The sequence below is a fragment of the Rhinopithecus bieti genome, unplaced genomic scaffold (genome assembly GCF_001698545.2).
Source record: "Rhinopithecus bieti isolate Rb0 unplaced genomic scaffold, ASM169854v2 scaffold_41725, whole genome shotgun sequence".
Taxonomy (NCBI): domain Eukaryota; kingdom Metazoa; phylum Chordata; class Mammalia; order Primates; family Cercopithecidae; genus Rhinopithecus; species Rhinopithecus bieti.
Genome location: NW_016816895.1, coordinates 5033 through 25680, shown reverse-complemented (window position 1 = coordinate 25680; position 20648 = coordinate 5033). Strand labels below are relative to the sequence as shown.

At 40.5% G+C, this 20648-nt stretch overlaps 2 gene segments (V, D, J or C); both read left to right on the top strand.

Annotated features, from left to right (window-relative positions):
- LOC108517503 (Ig heavy chain V-III region 23-like) overlaps positions 1 to 3856 on the top strand; it is a 4143-nt gene extending 287 nt beyond the window's left edge. The window contains 1 exon segment of the V gene segment in view: positions 3456 to 3856. Within this exon segment, the coding sequence occupies positions 3456 to 3856 (401 nt within the window).
- Positions 3857 to 17924: 14068 nt separating this feature from the next.
- On the top strand, positions 17925 to 18716 carry LOC108517502 (Ig heavy chain V-III region 23-like). The segment is given in 2 exon segments: positions 17925 to 18077; positions 18181 to 18716. Coding segments are annotated over 2 exon segments (582 nt in total).
- The last annotated feature ends 1932 nt before the right edge of the window (positions 18717 to 20648 follow it).

The window sequence follows — 20648 nt, the reverse complement described above, 5'->3', positions numbered from 1 at the left end:
GTGGATCACGAGGTCAGGAGATCGAGACCATCCTGGCTAACATGGTGAAACCCCGTCTCTACTAAAAAAATACAAAAAACTAGCCAGGTGAGGTGGCTGGTGCCTGTAGTCCCAGTTACTCGGGAGGCTGAGGCAGGAGAATGGTGTGAACCCGGGAGGTGGAGCTTGCAGTGAGCTGAGATCCGGCCACTGCACTCCAGCCCCAGCTACAGAGCGAGACTCCATCTCAAAAAGAAAAAAAAAAAATTCTGCACTACAGTAAAACATCTGTATTTAATCCTGTCCTTTGGTTAATTAACAAGCTCTAATAAGTGCAATAACTTCTGCCTTCTGGGTGGATTCCTCTACATCAGGTAGAGGAATAGATCCCAAATGGAAGTTTGTACTTGTAATATAAATTATTGGTTAATAACCATCACACTTATTATTTAGGTGTTACTCATCAAGAAATAATGCTAAATCAAAGGTCACAATGGGCGTATTATCTAAGGAATATACAAAAGATTTTGCTAACTAATATAAAATAGACGTGAACACTCTCTTAGTATACAGCCATGTCTCCTGTCTACCACATTATTAACCACACGGTAACTGACTTCACTTGGGACTTGTTCTAATTTTGAAATTAGTTACTTATTTACCCCAAAGCCTGTAGATTATTATGTGTGCCTATTTTAGCAGAGAGTGAAGAAAGACAACCTACGCTGATTCAACAATGAGGAAAATCACAACCTAATGAAACAGGAAGCCTGGAAGTGAGTGGCTCCAGGACTGAATAATTTGACAGTTCATCTTCCCAGGCAGTTTCTTTTCTCAATTTTCCACACTGATACATCCAGAAAGTCAGCTTCACCCCCCAGGGGACTCCCCTCATACAGTGACATGGGGACAACATTCCCAAGGGTCACACACACATATTATACATTGTCTGGAAGTGGAGAAGAGACTTTTTGCGATTCTCCTCTGAAGGACCTGGAACACCTCAACAGAGCATCTCTCCTGCCCCCATGACTAGAACTGTGCCACATGGACCCTCATCCCTGATGGGGATAATAAGACGCCATTGATGAGGCCAACTATTTTATCACATAAATTACTAAAGACTGATAAAAAGGTTTCAAAAACGAATTGAAGTCTGTCCTTCTACGCCCGCCAGAGACTACAGATCCTCCAATGATACCTTCTTTGTCTTTTCTGCTTGACTTTGTCTCTTTACCTTGTTTCATCCTCCAGAGAATCTCTTTCAGCTCCCTCAGGTGCACTCAAGTGTTTTATTTACTGACAATTTCTCAATTGGTGAAAGACATTAGACTAAAGGGTCCATATTCCTAGGTCCATGTTCTTTGGTTCATGCTCCTGGAAGGCTTCATGACCCTGGATCTGCATGTGACCTTGCGAGTGTTCCTGACCCTCCTCCAGATGAGATGCTGGTCTGTGTGTTCTTGCCCTTCCCCTGGGATAGAGTCCTCCTGTTTTCCCCAGTGTTCCCTCCCAGAGCTCCGGTGTTCTCCATCGGAGTGATCACCTTGCAGATCTGCTGCCCTGCCCTGCAGACTAAGACTCTGATTCCATAAGAACGACAGGGGAGCTGCTTCTCAATAGATCTTGGTGTTACCATCTCAATTCCTGAGACATTGAACAAGTGACCCTAGGATTCTGGTTTCAGTGATTTGCCCCTGCGGGGTAAATTCTTAGTTCTGTAATGGGAATAAGGGAGTTGGGCTGAACACATTTCAGAAGTGTGGGCTCTTGTTCTCTCCCTGACAGACACTTCAGGGAAGGAAGATTCGTGACTCTCCCCTTTCTTGGGCAAAGGGATTTAACAGGGTAGGATAGCTCTTCAGTATGTGGTCCCTTGAAATTTCACACTACAACATGGGCACCACACACAGTTTCAAACAATCCAATATATATTTGTATTTTATCTTGTAATAGCTTCTATTTCGTATTCCAGACTCTGCCTTAGCTAATTTCAAACCCTGGCTTTGTTACTCTCTACAAGAGCTTGCTTCTCCCAAAACTCCAGATTTGTTGTTTGTTTTGAAACTTTAAATATCAAAAGTATTAAAGAAAATTTGCAAAATTCCATCTTCTGTATTTATCTTTTATTGTTGATGCAGTTGTAAAAATAAGAAAAAATACATTCCTTTTCTATGTACATTTCCAAGCTCTATAGCAGATCTTTAGTAAGACCTAGAATAATAAAAAAAAAAAAACAAATATTGTTCAGCTGCTTAATAGAAAAACAAATTATGGTAAATTTGTCTGCTAGAATACTACCCACTATTTAGAATTTTAAAAGTCTGCTATACCAACTACAAGGTGAAATATCTAATCATTTAAGACAGGCCAAACAAATAAGAATATATACCATGTTATTTCATTTTTATACATTCTGGTAAATTAAAATGACTCAGCAGCAATGCAAAGATCAGTCGTTGCCAGGGAAATGGTAGAAGGAAGAAAGGAAAAGGAGGAAGAATATAGAAGAACAAAAGGAAATGCTGAGAATTCTCTTGTCCACCTTGATAACGATGACGGTTACCTCATGTTTATCAATTGTACACTTTAAATATGTGAAAGTTTATTGCATGTAAACTAAACTTATATAATGTATCACAAGCAAACAACTGGAAACTTAGACAAGAAAGGAGTGATAGAATGATGGGAAAAAATGTATGTTAAATTTCAAAAATACTTAGAAATGTATCTGCCTAACCCTAGTTCTCACCATATTTTTAGGTGAATGCTAGAATGTAGCACAATCACACATGTTCTCACTACAGAAAGTGGGTTCCACAACCACATTAGGCACCCCCAGCTCTGTCCTGGAGTTGGTTCAGGGAGTAAGTGGGGCACAGGCCCAGGTACCGGGGCTTACTCATCCCAGACATGAGCCCTTAGATACATACAGAGCCCCTTTTCCATGTGTGGTTTACTTCCACATCTGTACGTGGAGAAACCATTGGCTGTGACAAAACATAATTTACACAAGTATGTACAAATAAAATAGGGTGATCAGTTCAAAGTGTTTATCACAGCATAATTTTATAAGACAACATATTTCCCAAATACCATCATAGTCACCAAACTCCTACAAGGCACAGTCATCCTATCTGGGCCCGTCCTCTCCTCAGGCGTCCCACCCCAGAGCTTGCTATATAGTAGGAGACATGCAAATACCGTCCTCCCTCTGCTGATGAAAACCAGCCCAGCCCTGACCCTGCAGCTCTGGGAGAGGAGCCCCCGCCTGGGATTCCCAGGAGTTTCCACTTGGTGACCAGCACTGAATACAGACCACCAGCCATGGAGTTGGAGCTGAGCTGGGTTTTCCTTGTTGCTATTTTAAAAGGTAATTCATGGTGAACTAGAAATACTGAGTGTGAGGGGACATGAGTGAGAGAAACTGTGGATTTGTGTGGCAGTTTCTGACCTTGGTGTCTCTGTGTTCGCAGGTGTCCAGTGTGAGGTGCAGCTGGTGGAGTCTGGGGGAGGCTTGGTCCAGCCTGGGGGGTCCCTGAGACTCTCCTGTGCAGCCTCTGGATTCACCTTCAGTGACTACTACATGAACTGGGTCCGCCAGGCTCCAGGGAAGGGGCTGGAGTGGGTTGGCCGTATTAAAAACAAAGCTAACAGTTACACGACAGAATACGCCGCGTCTGTGAAAGGCAGATTCACCATCTCAAGGGATGATTCAAAGAACACACTGTACCTGCAAATGAACAGCCTGAAAACCGAGGACACGGCCGTGTATTACTGTGCGACAGACACAGTGAGGCGAGGTCAGTGTGAGCCCAGACACAAACCCCCCTGCAGGGGCGCGCGGGGCCACCAGGGGGCGCTCGGGACCCACTGAGGACGGGACAGGTCCCAGGAGCAGGTGCAGCGGGAGGTTTCCTTTGTCCTCAGCTGGAAAAGTCAGGTTTGTATTTGCAGAACTCTGGAGCATTCTAGGCTGTGATATTTCATTACTTGTATTTATTGTGAAGTTGTTATTGTTAGTGTTAAAATATTATTAAAATTCCATATAGATTTTTTAAATATACACTTTCGAGAAATATACATTGCTAATTATTCGCACTGATTCTTCCAGACTTTTATTAACATTTGTTGACATTAGCAACTGCATAGCTATAGGGACATATATTTATACACACAGAAAGATGTATAGGCCGGGCATGGTGGCTCACACCTGTAATCCCAGCTACTCGGGAAACTGAGGCAGGATAATTGCTTGAACCCTGGAGGTGGAGGTTGAAGTGAGCCATGATTGGGCCACTGCACTCAAGCCTGGGTGACAGAGTGAGACTCTATCTCAAAAAAAAAAAAAAGGAGAAAAAGAAAAAACAAAGATGCGTAAATACACAGACCTATGCATATATGTGTAGGCATTCATATTAAACATTCCGATAAAATAATTCTGAAAATATGTCCTAAAGAAACAAACTTAATGATGATCAAAATATAAATTATTAGAGTAATTCATAATTGATTTGTTATTTTTACTTGTTTACATAAATTGATTTATATTTGCTAATTTAAAAGTTGTATATTGGTTGTATATACAAAAGTTGTATATTTGTATAAAAGACTACATTTGAAATGTCACAATAAATGATCAGAATTTGAAGTGATGAATGATAATTATCTTAATTATTTCTTAATTTTCTTAGTTATTCCATATTATATTCACAAATCATAACATTGCTTCTTACCTTGTGAATATAAACAACAGTAATTTGTGAATTTACAATACCATTTCTATTTTAAATTTTAAAATCCATCCCAGATCATTATCTTTTTCATCACTTCCGGATCTCATTGGATCGTCTCAAGGGCCCTTCGGCACCCCTGTCTCCTGAAGGCTTCAGGGAGTGGCTGCGGGACGGGCAGAAGCAGGTGCCCAGTGTGAGTCCACACGACCTGGAGCCTCCCTCTCCTTGGATTAGGCCATCTCCTCGGTATCACAGGGCTCTTCATTATCCGCACCCCGCTGTTGTACCAAACAAGCAATATCACCTTCAATTCATCACGCTTTGCTTTAATTTTCTAAAACATCACGAAGGTGATAATTTTAACAGTAAATGTATCACAACCAAATAGGATAAGCCCTTTTCCATGGGACAGAGTTTCTTATCAGGACTTTACATACATTATGTACTTTCAATTTCTTTATAGGTGAGATACTAATATCTCCATATTGGAGATTATTCCTCTACTCTAAGTCATCTCTTAAAATTCTTTTTCCCAAGGACTCAAACAAATCCATGATATAATTACAAATTTCAGCTGTAATAACTGGGCCAACATTGAGAATATATTAACATTTAAAACATGTGCTTGCAGATATTGTTATTTTCCTCTTGGCTGTCCCAGTTATGATTTTACACAAAATATTTGTAATTTTTCCTGATAAAACAGGTTAAAATATATCACTAGTTTATTAATTTTGCATAACTAATAATACAAAAGGTTCCACATGTTTTTAGACAGGTTATAATTATCTGTGAAATTTGTGCTTATTAATTTTCATTTAAATATATCACTTTTATCTTTCTTATTTCTGGGATTTTATTCTAGTATAGCTGAATGCATTTTAATAATTATTGTAAAAATCACATTTACATTTTGTATTTGAATTTTCATATATATTTTATGCAGATTTTAATTTCATTATAAAATATTGCCTACAATTGTCTATGTTCTTTTTTTATTAGACAAAATTAACATAAAAATGCATAGATTTTCAATGTACAGTTTGAGGGTTTCTGACAAATGTGTTCACAAATAAAGAATTATTTGATTACTTTTTAGTGTATATCCAGTAGTGGAATTGCTGGGTAAAATGATATCTCTGTTTTAAGTTCTTTGAGACATCTCCAGTCTACTTTCCAAAGTGGCCAAGACTAATTCTTCTTCCCATCAACAGTATAAGTGTTCTCTTTTCTCCACAGCCCCACCAGCATCCATTGTATTTTGACTTTTTAGTGGCAGCCATTCTGAGTGGTTGCACCTTCTGAGGCCGCACAGCTGCAATCATCTGACCTATGATAAGGCAGGTGAAAACAAGCAGTAAGGAAGTAAACAAATATTGCTGCTCAACAAATGGTGCTGGGACAACTGGCTAGCCATAAGATGAAGATTTAAGCCGGACGTCTACCTTCAACATATGTAAAATTAACTCAAAATTGATGAACTATTTAAATGTAAGACTTCAAACCATAAAATCCTTGAAGACAACCTAGGAAATATTCTTCTCGACCCCAGCTTTGACAAAGAATTTTTGGCTAAGTATCCAAAAGCAATTTCAACAGAAACAAAAAATAGACAAGTGGGATCTAATTAACTAAGGAGTTTCTGCTCAGCAAAACGAACAAACAGACAAACAAACAAGCAAACAAAACTATCAGCAGAATAATGACAACCTACAAAATGTTAGAAGATATTCACAAATGTTGCATCCAAGAAAGTCCTAATATCCAGAATCTATAGGAAATTTAAATGTAAATCAAGAAGCGAAAACAAATAACCCTATTAAGAATGGGCTGATATTGTTGGTCTGTGTCCCCACCCAAATCTCAACTTGAATTTTATCTCCCAGAATTCCCACATGTTGTAGGAGGTACCCAGGGGGAGGTAATTGAATCATGGGGGCCCATTTTTCCTGTGCTGTTCTCGTGGTAGTGAATAAATCTCACGAGATCTGATGGGTTTATCAGCGGTTCCTGCTTTTGCTTCTTCTTCATTTTCTCTTGCCACCACCAGCTAAGGAGTGCCTTTTGCCTCCTGCCATGCTTCTGAGGCCTCCCCAGCCACGTGGATATGTAAGTCAAATTAAAACTCTTTTTCTTCCCAGTTTCAGATATGTCTTTATCAGCAGTTTGAAAATGGACTAATATATGGGCAAATGACACAAACAGACACTTCACAAAAGAATACATACAAGTGACCAGCAAATATACTTTTAAAATGCTAAGCATCATTAATCATTAGAGAAATGCAAATAGAAAAATGTTCTGATTTCGGTCACTATAGCTCCATTTTTCTTGTTTTGAAGTTCATATAAATGGAATCAAATATTATAGATCATTTTTTGTAAGGGGCTACTTTTGCTATTGGTGAGGTTCATTCATGTAATTGCATCTATCAAGGTTTTTTCATCATGTATAAATACATACATATGTACTCATACACATGTAGGTATTTCATATCTGAATCAGTCCATTACATTAATAAATGACAGTTTATTAAATAAATAAATTGGTTCATTAAGTGAATAAGTGACTATATATATACCCATTTTTCTGTTGATGGAATTTAAATTTGTTTCCAATAAAAATATCATAAACAAAACTATTATAAATATCTTCATACAAGTCATTCTGTTTATATTCTCACATGTTTTTGATAAAATATGTGTTAATATAAGCATGCATTATAACTTTTCAGCTTTATGGAGCTATCACTGACAAATAAAATTGTATGTATTTAAGGTACACCACTTGATGTATTGATATACTTAGGGAAATGCTCATCATGATCAAGGTAATTGGCATGCCTATCATCTCAGAGAGTTATCATTTTGTGCCTTTAGTTTATTGTGTGTGTGTGAAAAAAACACCTAAGATTTACTCTCTGGCAAAAGATACATTTTACTGTATTCATTAGTATAGCCACATTGCTGTATGTTTGATCTCTAGAACTATTTCAACCTGTGTTTTAGTCCATTTTCACCCAAATATAAGGAACTACCTGAGACTGAGAAATTTAATTTATGAAGAAAAGTGGTTTTGTTGGCTTATAGTTCCACCAGCTTAACAGGAGGCATTACTGGGAGGCATCAGGAAACTTACAGTCATCATGGAAACTGAAGGGGAAGCAAGGACCTTCTTCACATGCTGGCAGGGGAGAGAGAGAAAGAGCAAGGGGAGAAGTGCCACACTTTTAAACCATGAGATCTTGTGAGAACTCTATCACAAGGACAGCAAAGGGGAAGGCCAACCCCATGATTCAATCACTCCCCATCAGACCCTTCCAACAACACTTGGGCATTAAAATTGGACATGAGATTTGGGTGGAAACAGAGAGTGAAACCATATCATTCCACCCCTGGCCCATCACAGATCTCATGTCCTTCTCACATTGCAAAATATAGTTATCCCCTCTTAACAGTCTCCCAGTCTTAACTCATTTCAGCATTATCACGAAAATCTACAATCTAAAGTCTCCTTTGAGAAAAGGTAAGTTTTTCCACCTATAAACCTGTAAAATCAAAAGTAAGTTACTTCCAAGATACAATGGGGTGCATGGACTGGGAGCAATTGGCCACAACAAAGGAGCTACAGGCCCCATGCAAGTCCAAAACCCAGCAGGGCAGTCATTACATCACAAAGCTCCAAAATAATTTCCATTTACTTCATGTCTCACATCCAGGATGCACTGATGCAAGAGGTTGTCTCCCAAGGCCTTGGGAAGCTCCACCCTGTGGCTCTGTAGGGTACAGTCCCCATGGCTGCTTTCGTAGGCTGCCATTGAGTTCCTATGGCTTTTCCAGGCACACCATGCAAGCTGTTGTAGATCTACAATTCTGGGGTCTGAAGGAAGGTGGCGCTCTTCTCACAGATCCACTAGGCAGTGCCCCAGTGGGAACTCTGTGTGGGAGATCCAACACCGTATTTTTCTTCTACACTGGCCTAATTGAGATACTCCATTAGGGCTCAGCCCCTGCATCAGACTTCTGCCTGAATATCCAGGCATTTTCCTACATCATCTGACATCTAGGAGGAGGTCCCCAAACCTCAACTCTTGCCTTATGTGCACCAGCAGGCTCAACACCACGTGAAAGGAAGCAAACCTTAGGGTTTGCACCCTCTGAAGCAATGGCCTGAGCTGTACCTTGGCTCCTTTTAGCCATGGCTGGCATGAGAGGGACACAGATGTAAGCTGCCATGTCCTGAGGCTGCACAGAGCAGTCGAGTCCTGGGCCTGGACCATGAAACCATCTTTGTCTACTGAGCTTCTGGACCTGTGATGGGAGGGGCTGCGGAAAAGATCTCTGAAATGCCCTGGAGACATTTATCCCTTTGGGCTCCTCATGACTTAAAGCAAATTTCTGCAGCCAGCTTGAATTGCTCCCCAAGAAATGGGATCTTCTTGTCTACCACATGGACAGGCTGCAATTTGTTTTTCAACCTCTTATGCTCTGCTTCCCTTTTCAACCTAAGTTCACATTTCAGACCATCTCTTCATGAATGCATATGACTTATATTTTCAGAAACAGCCAGGGCAAATCTTGAATGCTTTGCTACTTAGAAATTTCTTCTGCCAGATACCTTAAATCATCTCTCCCTAGTTCAACATTTCTCAGACCTCTAGGGCAGGGGCAAAATGCCACTAGTCTTTTTGCTAAAGCAATGCAAGTGTCCTGTGTCCTGTCCCTCTCATGCTTGCCATGGCTAAAAGGGACCAAGGTACAGCTCAGGCCATTGTTTCAGAGGGTGCAAGCTCTAAGCTTTGGTTGCTTCCACGTGGTGTTGCGTCTGCTGGTGCACATAAGGCAAGAGTTGAAGTTTGGGAACCTCCTCCTAGATTTCAGATGATGTATGAAAATGCCTAGATATTCAGGCAGAAGTCTGATGCAGGGGCTGAGCCCTAATGGAGAATCTCAGTTAAAAGTGTGTAAGCTCTACTTTAGTTAGCAAGAAGTTCTTCCTCTTCATTTGCGATCACCTCAGCCTGGACTTTATTGTCCATATCACTACCAGCATTTTGGTCAAAACCATTCAACAAGCTTCCGTGAAGTTTCAAACATTTCCACATCTCCCTGTCTTCTTGTGAGCCCCCCAAACTTTCCCAACCTCTGCCCATTACCCAGTTACAAAGTCACTTCCACATTTTTAGGTATCTTAATAGCAGTGCCCACTCCTGGTGCAAATTTTCTGTATTAGTCCATTCTCACACTGCTATTAAGAACTACCTGAGACTGGGTAATTTATGAAGCAAAGAGGTTTAGTTGGCTCAGAGTTCTGCAGGCTAAACAGGAAGTATTACTGGGAGGCATCAGGACACACAATGATGGCAGAAGGTGAAGGGGAAGCAAGAACCTTCTTCACATGGTGGAAGGAGAGAGATAGCAAGTGAGTGGGGAGGTGTCACACTTTTAAAACATCAGATCTCTTGAGAATTTTTTCAGGAGAACAGCAAAGATGAAGGCCACCCCATGACCCAGTCAACTTATATTAGGCCCTTCCTTCAACATGCAGGGATTACAATTTGACACGAGATTTGAGTGGGAACACGGAGCCAAACCACATCAACGGAATGTTTTCACCCTTTGACAAACATCACCCAATTTTTTCCTCCTCCCAGTCCCTGGGAACTGCTATTCTACTCTGCTTCGGAGAGCTTGAATATTTTAGATTCTACATGTAAATGAGATCACGCAGCATTTGTCTTTCTGTGTCTGGCTTATTCCATTTAGCATAATGTTCTCTATGTGTTGTAAATGTAAGAATTTCCTTGTTTTCAAAGGCTGAATAACGTTCACTTTTATGTAGGTGTAAGCCACATTTTGTCTGTTCATAGATGGATATTGACTTACTTTCCATATCTAGGCTATTAGGAATAATCTCACAATGAACATATATTTGACACACTTCTTTTATTTTCTCTAGATGTATACTCAGAAGTGGGTATATTCTATATTCAATTCACTGAGTAATCTTCATGTTGTTTTTCATAATGGCTGTACTAATTTACATTTTGTTCCAAACCATACATGGATACCTTTGTACCACATTTTCAGGTCTTTTTAAGTCTTGAATCCGTTTTTACCTGATTTCTCTGTATTGTGTGAGGTAAGGTCCATTTTTTTTCCTTCTGTATATGGATGCCCAGTTTTCACACCACTTGTTGAAGAGACTGTTTTTTCTCTACTGTGGGTCCGTGGCAATTTGTCAAATATCAGTTTATTCGGAAGGAATGGGTTGATTTCCAGGTTGTCTACAATGTTCCATCGGATTATATGTCTGTTTAAATGTCAGCATTATACTGTTTTGATTTATATAGATTTGATTTTGAAATTACAGAATATGAGTTAAATTTTGCCCAAAATTACTTTGGCTATTTAAGGGCTTTTGTATTTTATATAAACTGAAGAACTTTTAACATTTTGTAAAACATGCCATGAAGATTATTTATTTATTTTATTGGGACATAATAGACATACCTATTTTATGGGAACATGTAATATATTGATACATTTATAAACGTGTAAAGATCAGATCAGGATTGATATATCTATCATGTTAAACATGTATATTTTCTTTATGCTAGGCACATTGGAATGACTGTTTTCTAGCTATTTTAATGTGTACATTAGATTATTGTTAACTATAGTCACCTTACTGATCTATCAGACATTTAGGTTTTATTTCTCCTATATAACTATATATCTGAATTCAGTAATCCACCTCTCTTTATCCCCTTCTCTCTTGTATCCACCCAGGCTTCACTCAGTTCATGCAAAATCTGGCAGGTCACAGGCTAAAAACACAAAATGCAGAAGCTTTTAATCAACTGAAAGGGCTGAAGCCTTTTGTCAAAGAATTATTTCAAGACACAGAGAACACAGATAAATGATAAATAAAATATATTCACATCCCCTTAAGGGTGAAAATAGAGGAAAGTTTACCTAAATGTGTCCAAAGGGCCCTGTGGCTCGATTCTGTCTCGGTCCCAATGTTAGGATTCTCCGAGGATTTTGTGGCTAGCTCGTCACACCTCATCAAGAATCAACCTCTGCTGATTCCTCAAAGTGTTTATTTAATCGGATAACGAATTTGTCTATAAATTGTAGAGTTGAAATACAAAAAATATTCATTTGTAAAATATGGCACAAATTATCTAAGCAAAGATGATAACTAGATATTTTCATTCATTTTATTTAAAATCGGGGGCTAAGCATTGATATTTGTGAATAACATCTGTGACCCTCTCAGCAGTTTTCTCTTCTGAGGATATGACCTGGGGTGGCAGTTTTCTTAGCTTCAGTGTCACCATTTTGCATTGACTTCCACCTTTATATTTGCCCGGAATCTGGGATAAAGGACTGCCTCTAAGAGCCCCCTAACTTGCCCATTTTGGTGGGTGTTCCAGAGTATGTGAGATGCTCTTTTGTTCACAAAGCAGCCCAATGCCATGCACTGCCCTCAAACGTGTTTATTTTCTAGTTTGACAAATTGGAAAATTCTAATAAATAAATATTTATTTATTAGAAATAAAAATTCTAATAAATATAATAAATATAATCACTTCTGCCATCTGGGCTGATTTTACATCAGATAGAGGACTGTGTTCTAAGGAAAAGCTTACGTTAGTAACATCAATTTTAGTCAAAAACCTAGAGTTTTATTATTGAGCATGATTCACAAAATTATATTAGGTCGAGGTTCTCAGCGGGAGTGTCCAATTCCCTTCTGTGTCCAGGGTCTTCCCTATTAACATGAAGCATCTGTGAGCACAGTCATAGTTTCCAGCCATGCTTCTCCCTGTCTCACTATCACCACAAACTAACTATGGCCTCACCTGGAACCTGGGTTAATTTCCAAATAAGTTATTTTTTAATCTTTATGCCTCTAGATTATTATGTGAGGCTATTTCAGTAGAAAGTTAAAAATCACATTTGTACTGACTAACAACAGAGCAAATCACAGACAAAATGCAAAGCCTAGACGTGAGAGGCTCCAGGCCTGGATAACGCAACAGTTCATGTATGCAGGCAGTTTCTTTGCCCAATTCTACACTGACACACCCAGCAGGTCAGCTTCATGCCAGATTGGACTCCTGTTATGTAGAGACATGGCAATGACATTCTCAAGGGTCACACACAGATAAGAAAATTGGCGGGAACAGGCGAGGAGATGACTCTTCAATTCTCTGAAGGACCGAAAAAGCCTGGACAAACCTGGGCACGGTGGCTCACGCCTCTAGTCCCAGCACTTTGGGAGGCCGAGGTGGGCGGATCACCTGAAGTCGGGAGTTTGACACCAGCCTCACCAACATAGAGAAACGCTGTCTCTACTAAAAATACAAAATTACCTGGGTGTTGTGGTGCACATCTGTAATCCCAGTTACTCAGGAGGCTGAGGCAGGAAAATCGCTTGAACCTGGGAGGCGGAGGTTGCAGTGAGCCGAGATCGCACCACTGCACTCCAGGCTGGGTGACAAGAGCGAAACTCCTGTCAAAAAAAAAAAAAAAAAGAAAAGAAAAAAAAAGAGAGAGAGAGAGACATGCAAAGGGCAAATAGATCATACGTAGATAATATCCAGGAAAATGCAAATTCACAATAAGATGTCTTTTCACCCTTCATCTCGGCTAGAAAGTCTGTTGTCTGAAGGACAATAAATAAATAAATAAATAAATATCAAAATCTGGCCAGGATGCCTAGAAAGGAAAACTCTTTTTTTTTTTTTTGAGACGGAGTCTCGCTCTGCCGCCCAGGCTTCAGTGCAGTGGCCAGATCTCAGCTCACTGCAAGCTCCGCCTCCCGGGTTCACGCCATTCTCCTGCCTCAGCCTCCCGAGTAGCTGGGACTACAGGCGCCCGCCACCTCGCCCGGCTAGTTTTTTGTATTTTTTTAGTAGAGACGGGGTTTCACCATGTTAGCGAGGATGGTCTCGATCTCCTGACCTCGTGATCCGCCCGTCTCGGCCTCCCAAAGTGCTGGGATTACAGGCTTGAGCCACCGTGCCCGGCCTAGAAAGGAAAACTCTTATAAACCACTGGTGGAAATGTTAATTAGTACAGCCATCAAAGGAAAAAAATGGAACTACCATATAATCCAGCAATCCAACTGCTGAGCATATACCTATTTAAATAATTAAAAGAAAAAACTAATATTGGAGAGATACCTGTACACCTATGTTTACTGCAGCCCTAATAACAATAGCTAAGATATGAAATCAACGTATGTGTCCATCAACAGTTGAACGGATAAATAAAACATGATATATTTACACAATGAAATATTATTCAGCCTTAACAATGAAATTCTGCCATTTGAAGCAACATGGATGGAACTGGACACCATTATCTTCAGTGAAACAAGCCAGACACAGACAAATAAATGCGGCGTTTCTGTGTTATATGGAATTTTTTCAGAAGTCGGTGTTCCAGAAGTAAATAGTAGAGTAGTGGTCATGAGAGGCTGGGAATGGGGGGAAACTGAGAGATAAGAGGAGGTTTGTTAACAAACGCACAATTACAGGTAGACAGGAGGGATGTGCCCTAGTGTCCCACAGCACGGTATGGTTATTACAGCTAACAACATATTGTACGTTTTCTGTTTATAAGTAATCAGAAGAGAGAACTTTGTATGCTACCAACACAAATTAATGTTAGTGTCTGAGCTGATTAATTGACTCATTGTTCTGATTTTGGTCATACCTCAAGGCACACATGTATTGAAATGTCACAGTGTACTCCATAAGTATAAACAGTTATTATATGCCCACTTAAAACACTCTTTAATTAAAAATAATTTCATTGGCGTACATTACAGATGATTCAACACAGAGACAGGAATAAATACCATTTTTCTTTGAAATAGCGAATTAACTAACAATGTAGTTACATTCATTTGCACCAAACTCTGTATTTGATCATGCTAAGTATAGACAGACTTAGGCATAAAATAATATATTTTAATTTTAGACTACTACTTATTACTATAAATGTAAATAATTTTAAAACAACTAAGTAGGATGAATAAAGTTCAGGAAATGTGTGTGTTGTCTGTGATGTGTAAGCTTTTTCTTGTGTGCCACTCTGTCCGAGGTGTATGTGTGGTGTGTGTGTCTGTATGTTTGTGTTTACTCTGCTTGGGGTTCTCTGTGATTCTAGGATCTGTAGTTCAGTGTCTTTCACAAAATGCGGAAAATATTTAGCCATTATTTTTTCAAATACTTTCTCTGTATTTATAATTTCTCCTTCTCAGATTTAAAATACACATATACTATAATTTTGATATTAATGTTTAGTTTCTTCCTTTACTTTCTTTTCTTTGCAATTTACTTTGTGAAATTTCTAGTGACATTTTAAGTGCATGGTTTCATTTAAAAGCTGAGCCAGCTCGACTGAGGACTGTGCCCAAAGCTTGCTCGATGTTTATACGGCATTGCTTTTGATTTCTTATGCATTTCCGTTTGATTTCCTCTTAGTATTTTCATATTTCAGTTGCCTATTTAGTCCTGCATTATGTTCACAGTTGCTTTAAGAGATTCTTGCATATGAATTAGAGCTACTTTACATATATTGTTTAATTAGATCGTTATAATATCTGTATCATTTACAAATCTCACGCTGATCATTCATTTATTACAACTTTGCTATTTCTCATTAATGTACATAATAATTGTTGATAGCCACACATGTTGGGATGGACAGTTGTTACTGGTCTATTATTTCATTTTATGCATTTTCGGCCTGTGTTGGATCACACTTTATCTTTGCCAGGACTTTATTGTGGGAGTGTCTGTGAATCTTCTCAGAGCTACGTTTGACATTTTCTTTTGCAGTGGACGTCCGAGTTGAAGTCTGTTCTTCTGTGTCCACAGGAGACTTCAGATCCTCCAGTGAGACCTTGTTTCTCTTTCCCGCTTGGCTTTGCCGCTTCACCTTGTTCCCTCTTCCAGAGAATCATGCTCAGCTCTCTTAGGTGGATTAAAATGTTATTTAAGTGACAGTTGTGAAACTGGTGGAAAGCAATAGAATAAAGGGAGATTTTCTGACCTTTCCTGGGTCCATATTGTGACCCTGAGTCTGGGTGTCAGCTTTCCAGGGTTTCTGAACTTCCTCCCGATGAGATGTCCGTCTGCGTGTTCTTGCTCTTCCCCCGGGTTGGAGTCCTCTTGTTTTCCCCAGTTGTTCCCTCCCACAGCTCCCATGTTCTCTTTTGGTGTTATCACCTTCAAGATTTGCTGACTTGAACTGCAGATCAGGGCTCTGATTAAATAAGAAAGAGAGGGGAGGTAGTTCTCAATGGGACTCAGGTGAAGACCCCTTTTCCCATCTCAGTTCCTAAGCAGTGCCCCTAAGATACTGGTTTTGGTGACTTGCCCCTGCAGAGTAATTTCTTAGTTCTCCAATGGGGTGGGTCTGAATGCTTTACAGAAGTGTGGGCACTTTTTCCCTCCTGGACAGACACATTGGGACTGAAAGATTTCTCTGACTGTCCCCATTCTGGGGGAAAGGGATTCAATAGGATAGGAAAGCTCTTCAGGATATGGTCTCTTAGAAATTCACACTATAGCACATTTACCACACTTGACTTCAAGCAATCCAATGTATAAGTGTGTTTTTATCTTGTAGCAGCCTACATTTTATGCCATACGCTGCCTCAATTCAGCTCATACCCCAGCTTTGTTACTCTCAACCAGTCTCAACTTGTCTCTCCCTAGATTTCACATTTGATGTTTACATTAAAACTTCAAGTATCTAAAGTATTATGAAAAAAAAATTTTGGCTGGTTGCAGTGGCTCACACCTGTAATCCTAACGCTTTGGGAGGCCGAGGTGAGTTGATCACCTGAGGTCAGGAGTTTGAGACCAGCCTGGCCAACGTGGTAAAACCTGTCTCTACTAAAAATACAAAAATGTTAGCCTAGCATGGTGGCGGGCACCTGTAATCCCAGCTACTCAGGAGGCTGAGAAGGGAGAATCGCTTGAACCCAGGAGGCAGAGTTTGCAAGTCATGCCATTGCACTCCAGCATGGGCAACAGAGTGAGACTCAGTCTCCAAAAAAAATTGAAAAATTCAAGCTTCTCTGTTTATGTGTTATTATTGATATTGTTGTTGAAAAAATAAGTAAAATATATTATTCATCTATGTCCATTTCCAAGCTGTGTAGAAGATTTTTTAGTAAGACCCAGAGTAATAAAATAATGCAAATATTGTTAAACTGCTTAATAGAAAAACAAATTATGGTAAATGTGTTCACTGGAATACGACCCATCACTTACAATAAATTAATGCCTGAGACACAGAACAACAAGGTAAAATATCTAAGTATTTATGTTGAGTAAAATAAGTCAAACAAATAAGAATATATACTATGTTATTTCATTTTTATAAATTCTGATAAATAAAAATGCATCTAAAGTAACATAATGAAGATCAGTAGTTGCCTGGGGAAATGGTAGAAGAAGGGAAGGGGAGAGGAGGAGGAATACAGCAGAACATGAGGAAACATTGAGAATAATTCACTTGTCCACTTTCTTGATAATGATGACAGTCACATCGTGTTTATTAATTGTACATTTTAAATGTGTGAAGTATATTACCTTTCAATTAAGCGTCATAAAATGTATTACAAGCAAACAAATGGAAACTTAGAAAGACAGAAAAAATAAGTTAAATGTCAGAAGTACCTGAAAATTAATGTGCCTGGACCCTAGTTCTCTCCATATTTTCAGGCAAGTGCTGGAGTGCAGCAAAACCACATGTGCTCTTATTATGGAAAGTGGGTTCTGACAAAAACACTAACACATCCAGCTTTGTCCTGGAGTTGGTTAAGGAGCAGTCAGAGCCAGTGACGAGGCGCACAGGGCGAATCCCAGACATGAGCTCCTAGATGTACACAGAGTCCCCTCCATGTGTGGGTTCACTTCCACATCCATAAATGGAGAAAATACTGACTTCTACATAACATAGCTTACACAAATATTTAAAAATGAAATAGGGTGATCATGGCAAAGTGTTTACCACAGCACAGTTTCATAAGACAGCATATTTTCCAAATACCGTCATTGTCATAAAACTTCTGCAGGGCACTGTCTTCTGATCTGGGTACCGCCTACTCCTCAAGCGTCCCACCTAGAGCTTGTTATATAGTAGGAGACATGCAAATAGGGCCCTCCTTCTACTGATGAAAACCGACCCAACCCTGACCCTGCAGCTCTGAGAGAGGAGCCTTAGCCCTGGATTCCAAGGCACTTCCACTTGGGGATCAGCCCTGAACACAGAGGACTCACCATGGAGTTGGGGCTGAGCTGGGTTTTCCTTGTTGCTATTTTAGAAGGTGATTCAGGGAAAACTAGAGAGGTTGAGTGTGTGTGGATATGAGTGAGAGAAACACTGGATCTGTGTGGCAGTTTGTGACCAGGGTGTCTCTTTGTTTGCAGGTGTGCAGTGTGAGGTGCAGCTGGTGGAGTCTGGAGGAGGCTTGGTCCAGCCTGGAGGGTCCCTGAGACTCTCCTGCGCAGCCTCCGGATTCACCTTCAGTAGCTACGACATGAGCTGGGTCCGCCAGGCTCCGGGGAAGGGGCTGGAGTGGGTGGCAGTTATATGGTCTGATGGAAGTCAGAAATACTACGCAGACTCCGTGAAGGGCAGATTCACCATCTCCAGAGACAATTCCAAGAACATGCTGTATCTGCAAATGAACAACCTGAGAGCCGAGGACACGGCCGTGTATTACTGTGCGAAAGACACAGTGAGGGGAAGTCGGTGTGAGCCCAGACACAAACCTCCCTGCAGGGGCGCGCCGGGCCACCAGGGGGCGCTCGGGACCCACCGATCAGAGTCAACCCAGAGGCCGGTGCACACGGAGCCTGATTTCCTGTCAGGATGTGGGGCTTCCTCTACTTCTTACAGTTTCCCCGGGAACCTCTCTAAGTTTAGGATTCTGTGCCTAACAATGTCTTCTCTAAGTATTTGAGAGAGATTAGTTTAATATAAGGAGCTATTCTCACCGGCACAAAATGCAGATTGGAGCTTACAGGGATGCAAAGTCCTCAAACATAGTCACCACGATCAGAATCCTGAGTAAGCTCAGGGCTTCCTGATGAGTCTTCTCCAGTCAGACCCAGGACAGGGACCTCAGTGAGCCTTCATGACTAGAACAGTCTTTACGGATCCTGATCACAGATGGTAGAGGCTGGGCCAGGGCCAGTGTCATGTAGAACCTCACAGGTTTCACGTCTGGCCCTTCTCCTGACACTGAAGTATGCGAATCAGATCAACACTGATCTGGTGCTTCTTTTATTCCTAATTCATTTACTTTCTTTTCTAGTTGTTGTTCTCATTTTTCCGTTTGCTTTTCCTGCTTTCTGGAAAAGGAAGATATTTTCCCTGTGGTCACAATTCCAGGCCTCAAGCCCTTTCCTGGAGCTCAGGTGGGTCTCAGACTGTGGCTGCTGCAGTCACGCAGGAGAGGCTGGTGGGACTTTCTTCACTCCTCGTCAGTCAGGACCCTCCACTGTGTTGCCTGGAGACTCATCTGGAAATGCAAGTTCCCAGTGGGGACTGAAGGGGACAAGCTTGTTTGGTTAATGTGGGATACGGGTGTGTTTCTAATCTTGTTCTGAAAAATCTTCACACAGTAACGTTCTTCACTACTGGTGTGAGGAAGAGGGTGTGAAAGTTGTCAGAATCAAAATAGAACAACTTGAGTTATGATCTTTACAGGTGAAGCTGGAGAAGGTCATGAATGGAAGGTTCTCATGAACATATTCCTGATAACAAGAACTACCATAAAAGTACTCTGCACAGCTGGGCACAGTGGCTCATGCCTGTAATCCCAGCAGTTTGGGAGGCCGAGGTGGGCAGATCACCTGAGGTCAGGAGTTGGAGACCAGTCTGCCCAAGGTGGTGAAACCCCATCTCTACTAAAAAAAAAAAAAAAAAAAAAAAAAAAAATTAGCCTGGCGTGGTGGCAAATGCCTGTAGTCCCAGCTACATGGGAGGCTGAGACAGGAGAGTCGCTTGAACCCTGGAGGCGGATGTTGCAGTGAGCTGAGATTGCGCCACTGCGCTCCAGCCTGAGTGATAGAGTGAGACTCAATCTCACACACATACACACTCACACACACACACACACAAATTATCTGCACGACTACAACCTTGAACAAAGGCTAAGGCTGCCACAACAATAAAAGTATTAATATTGTGGGGATATCTACCCTACCACTCCCTGTCCAACCTTAAACTGATTCCACCCTTGTTACTGATTCTTCTAGCCCAGGATAATTGTCTGAAAACAGCTCAGGTAAGCCTCCTCAGTTATCCTTTAAAACCTGTGTCTTCATTTACCTCCTTAAATGTGCCCATGCATATTCCCCTTGCGAGGCCCATTTTCAAATAAATATTATTTGATTTTGGAGAGTCTTTCTCTGTCTGAAGTTTAGGTGTGACAAGCTGCAGAGGGACACACCACTTTCCTGTGAGATGTAGGGGATGTCAATTTTGGGGGATGACTGGAAACATCCAATATCCTCAGGGCCGGCCATCAGTAAGTGCAGGCTGGCAGTCAAAGAAACAGCTGAAGCTGCTTAATCACTGTGGAGTTTGACCTTCTCCAGCTCTGATCTGATGGAATCAGAGCCAAGCAGGTTAGCAATGATAATCTACCTAATACAGAGTCAACTGATTATGGTTTTAATAACCTTTATTACAAAATTCACAACACCACCTGGATTAGTGTTTTGTCAAATCAATACAAAGTATTGTCCAGCCAAGTACACCATAAGACAGATCGTTAGCCATGGAGAAAAACATTTAACCTGAGTTCTAGGTTCTTATACTGTTAAAGGTGTAAAACTGATTTTTTTTTTTTTTTTTTTTTTTTTTTTTTTTTTTTTTTTTTTTTTTT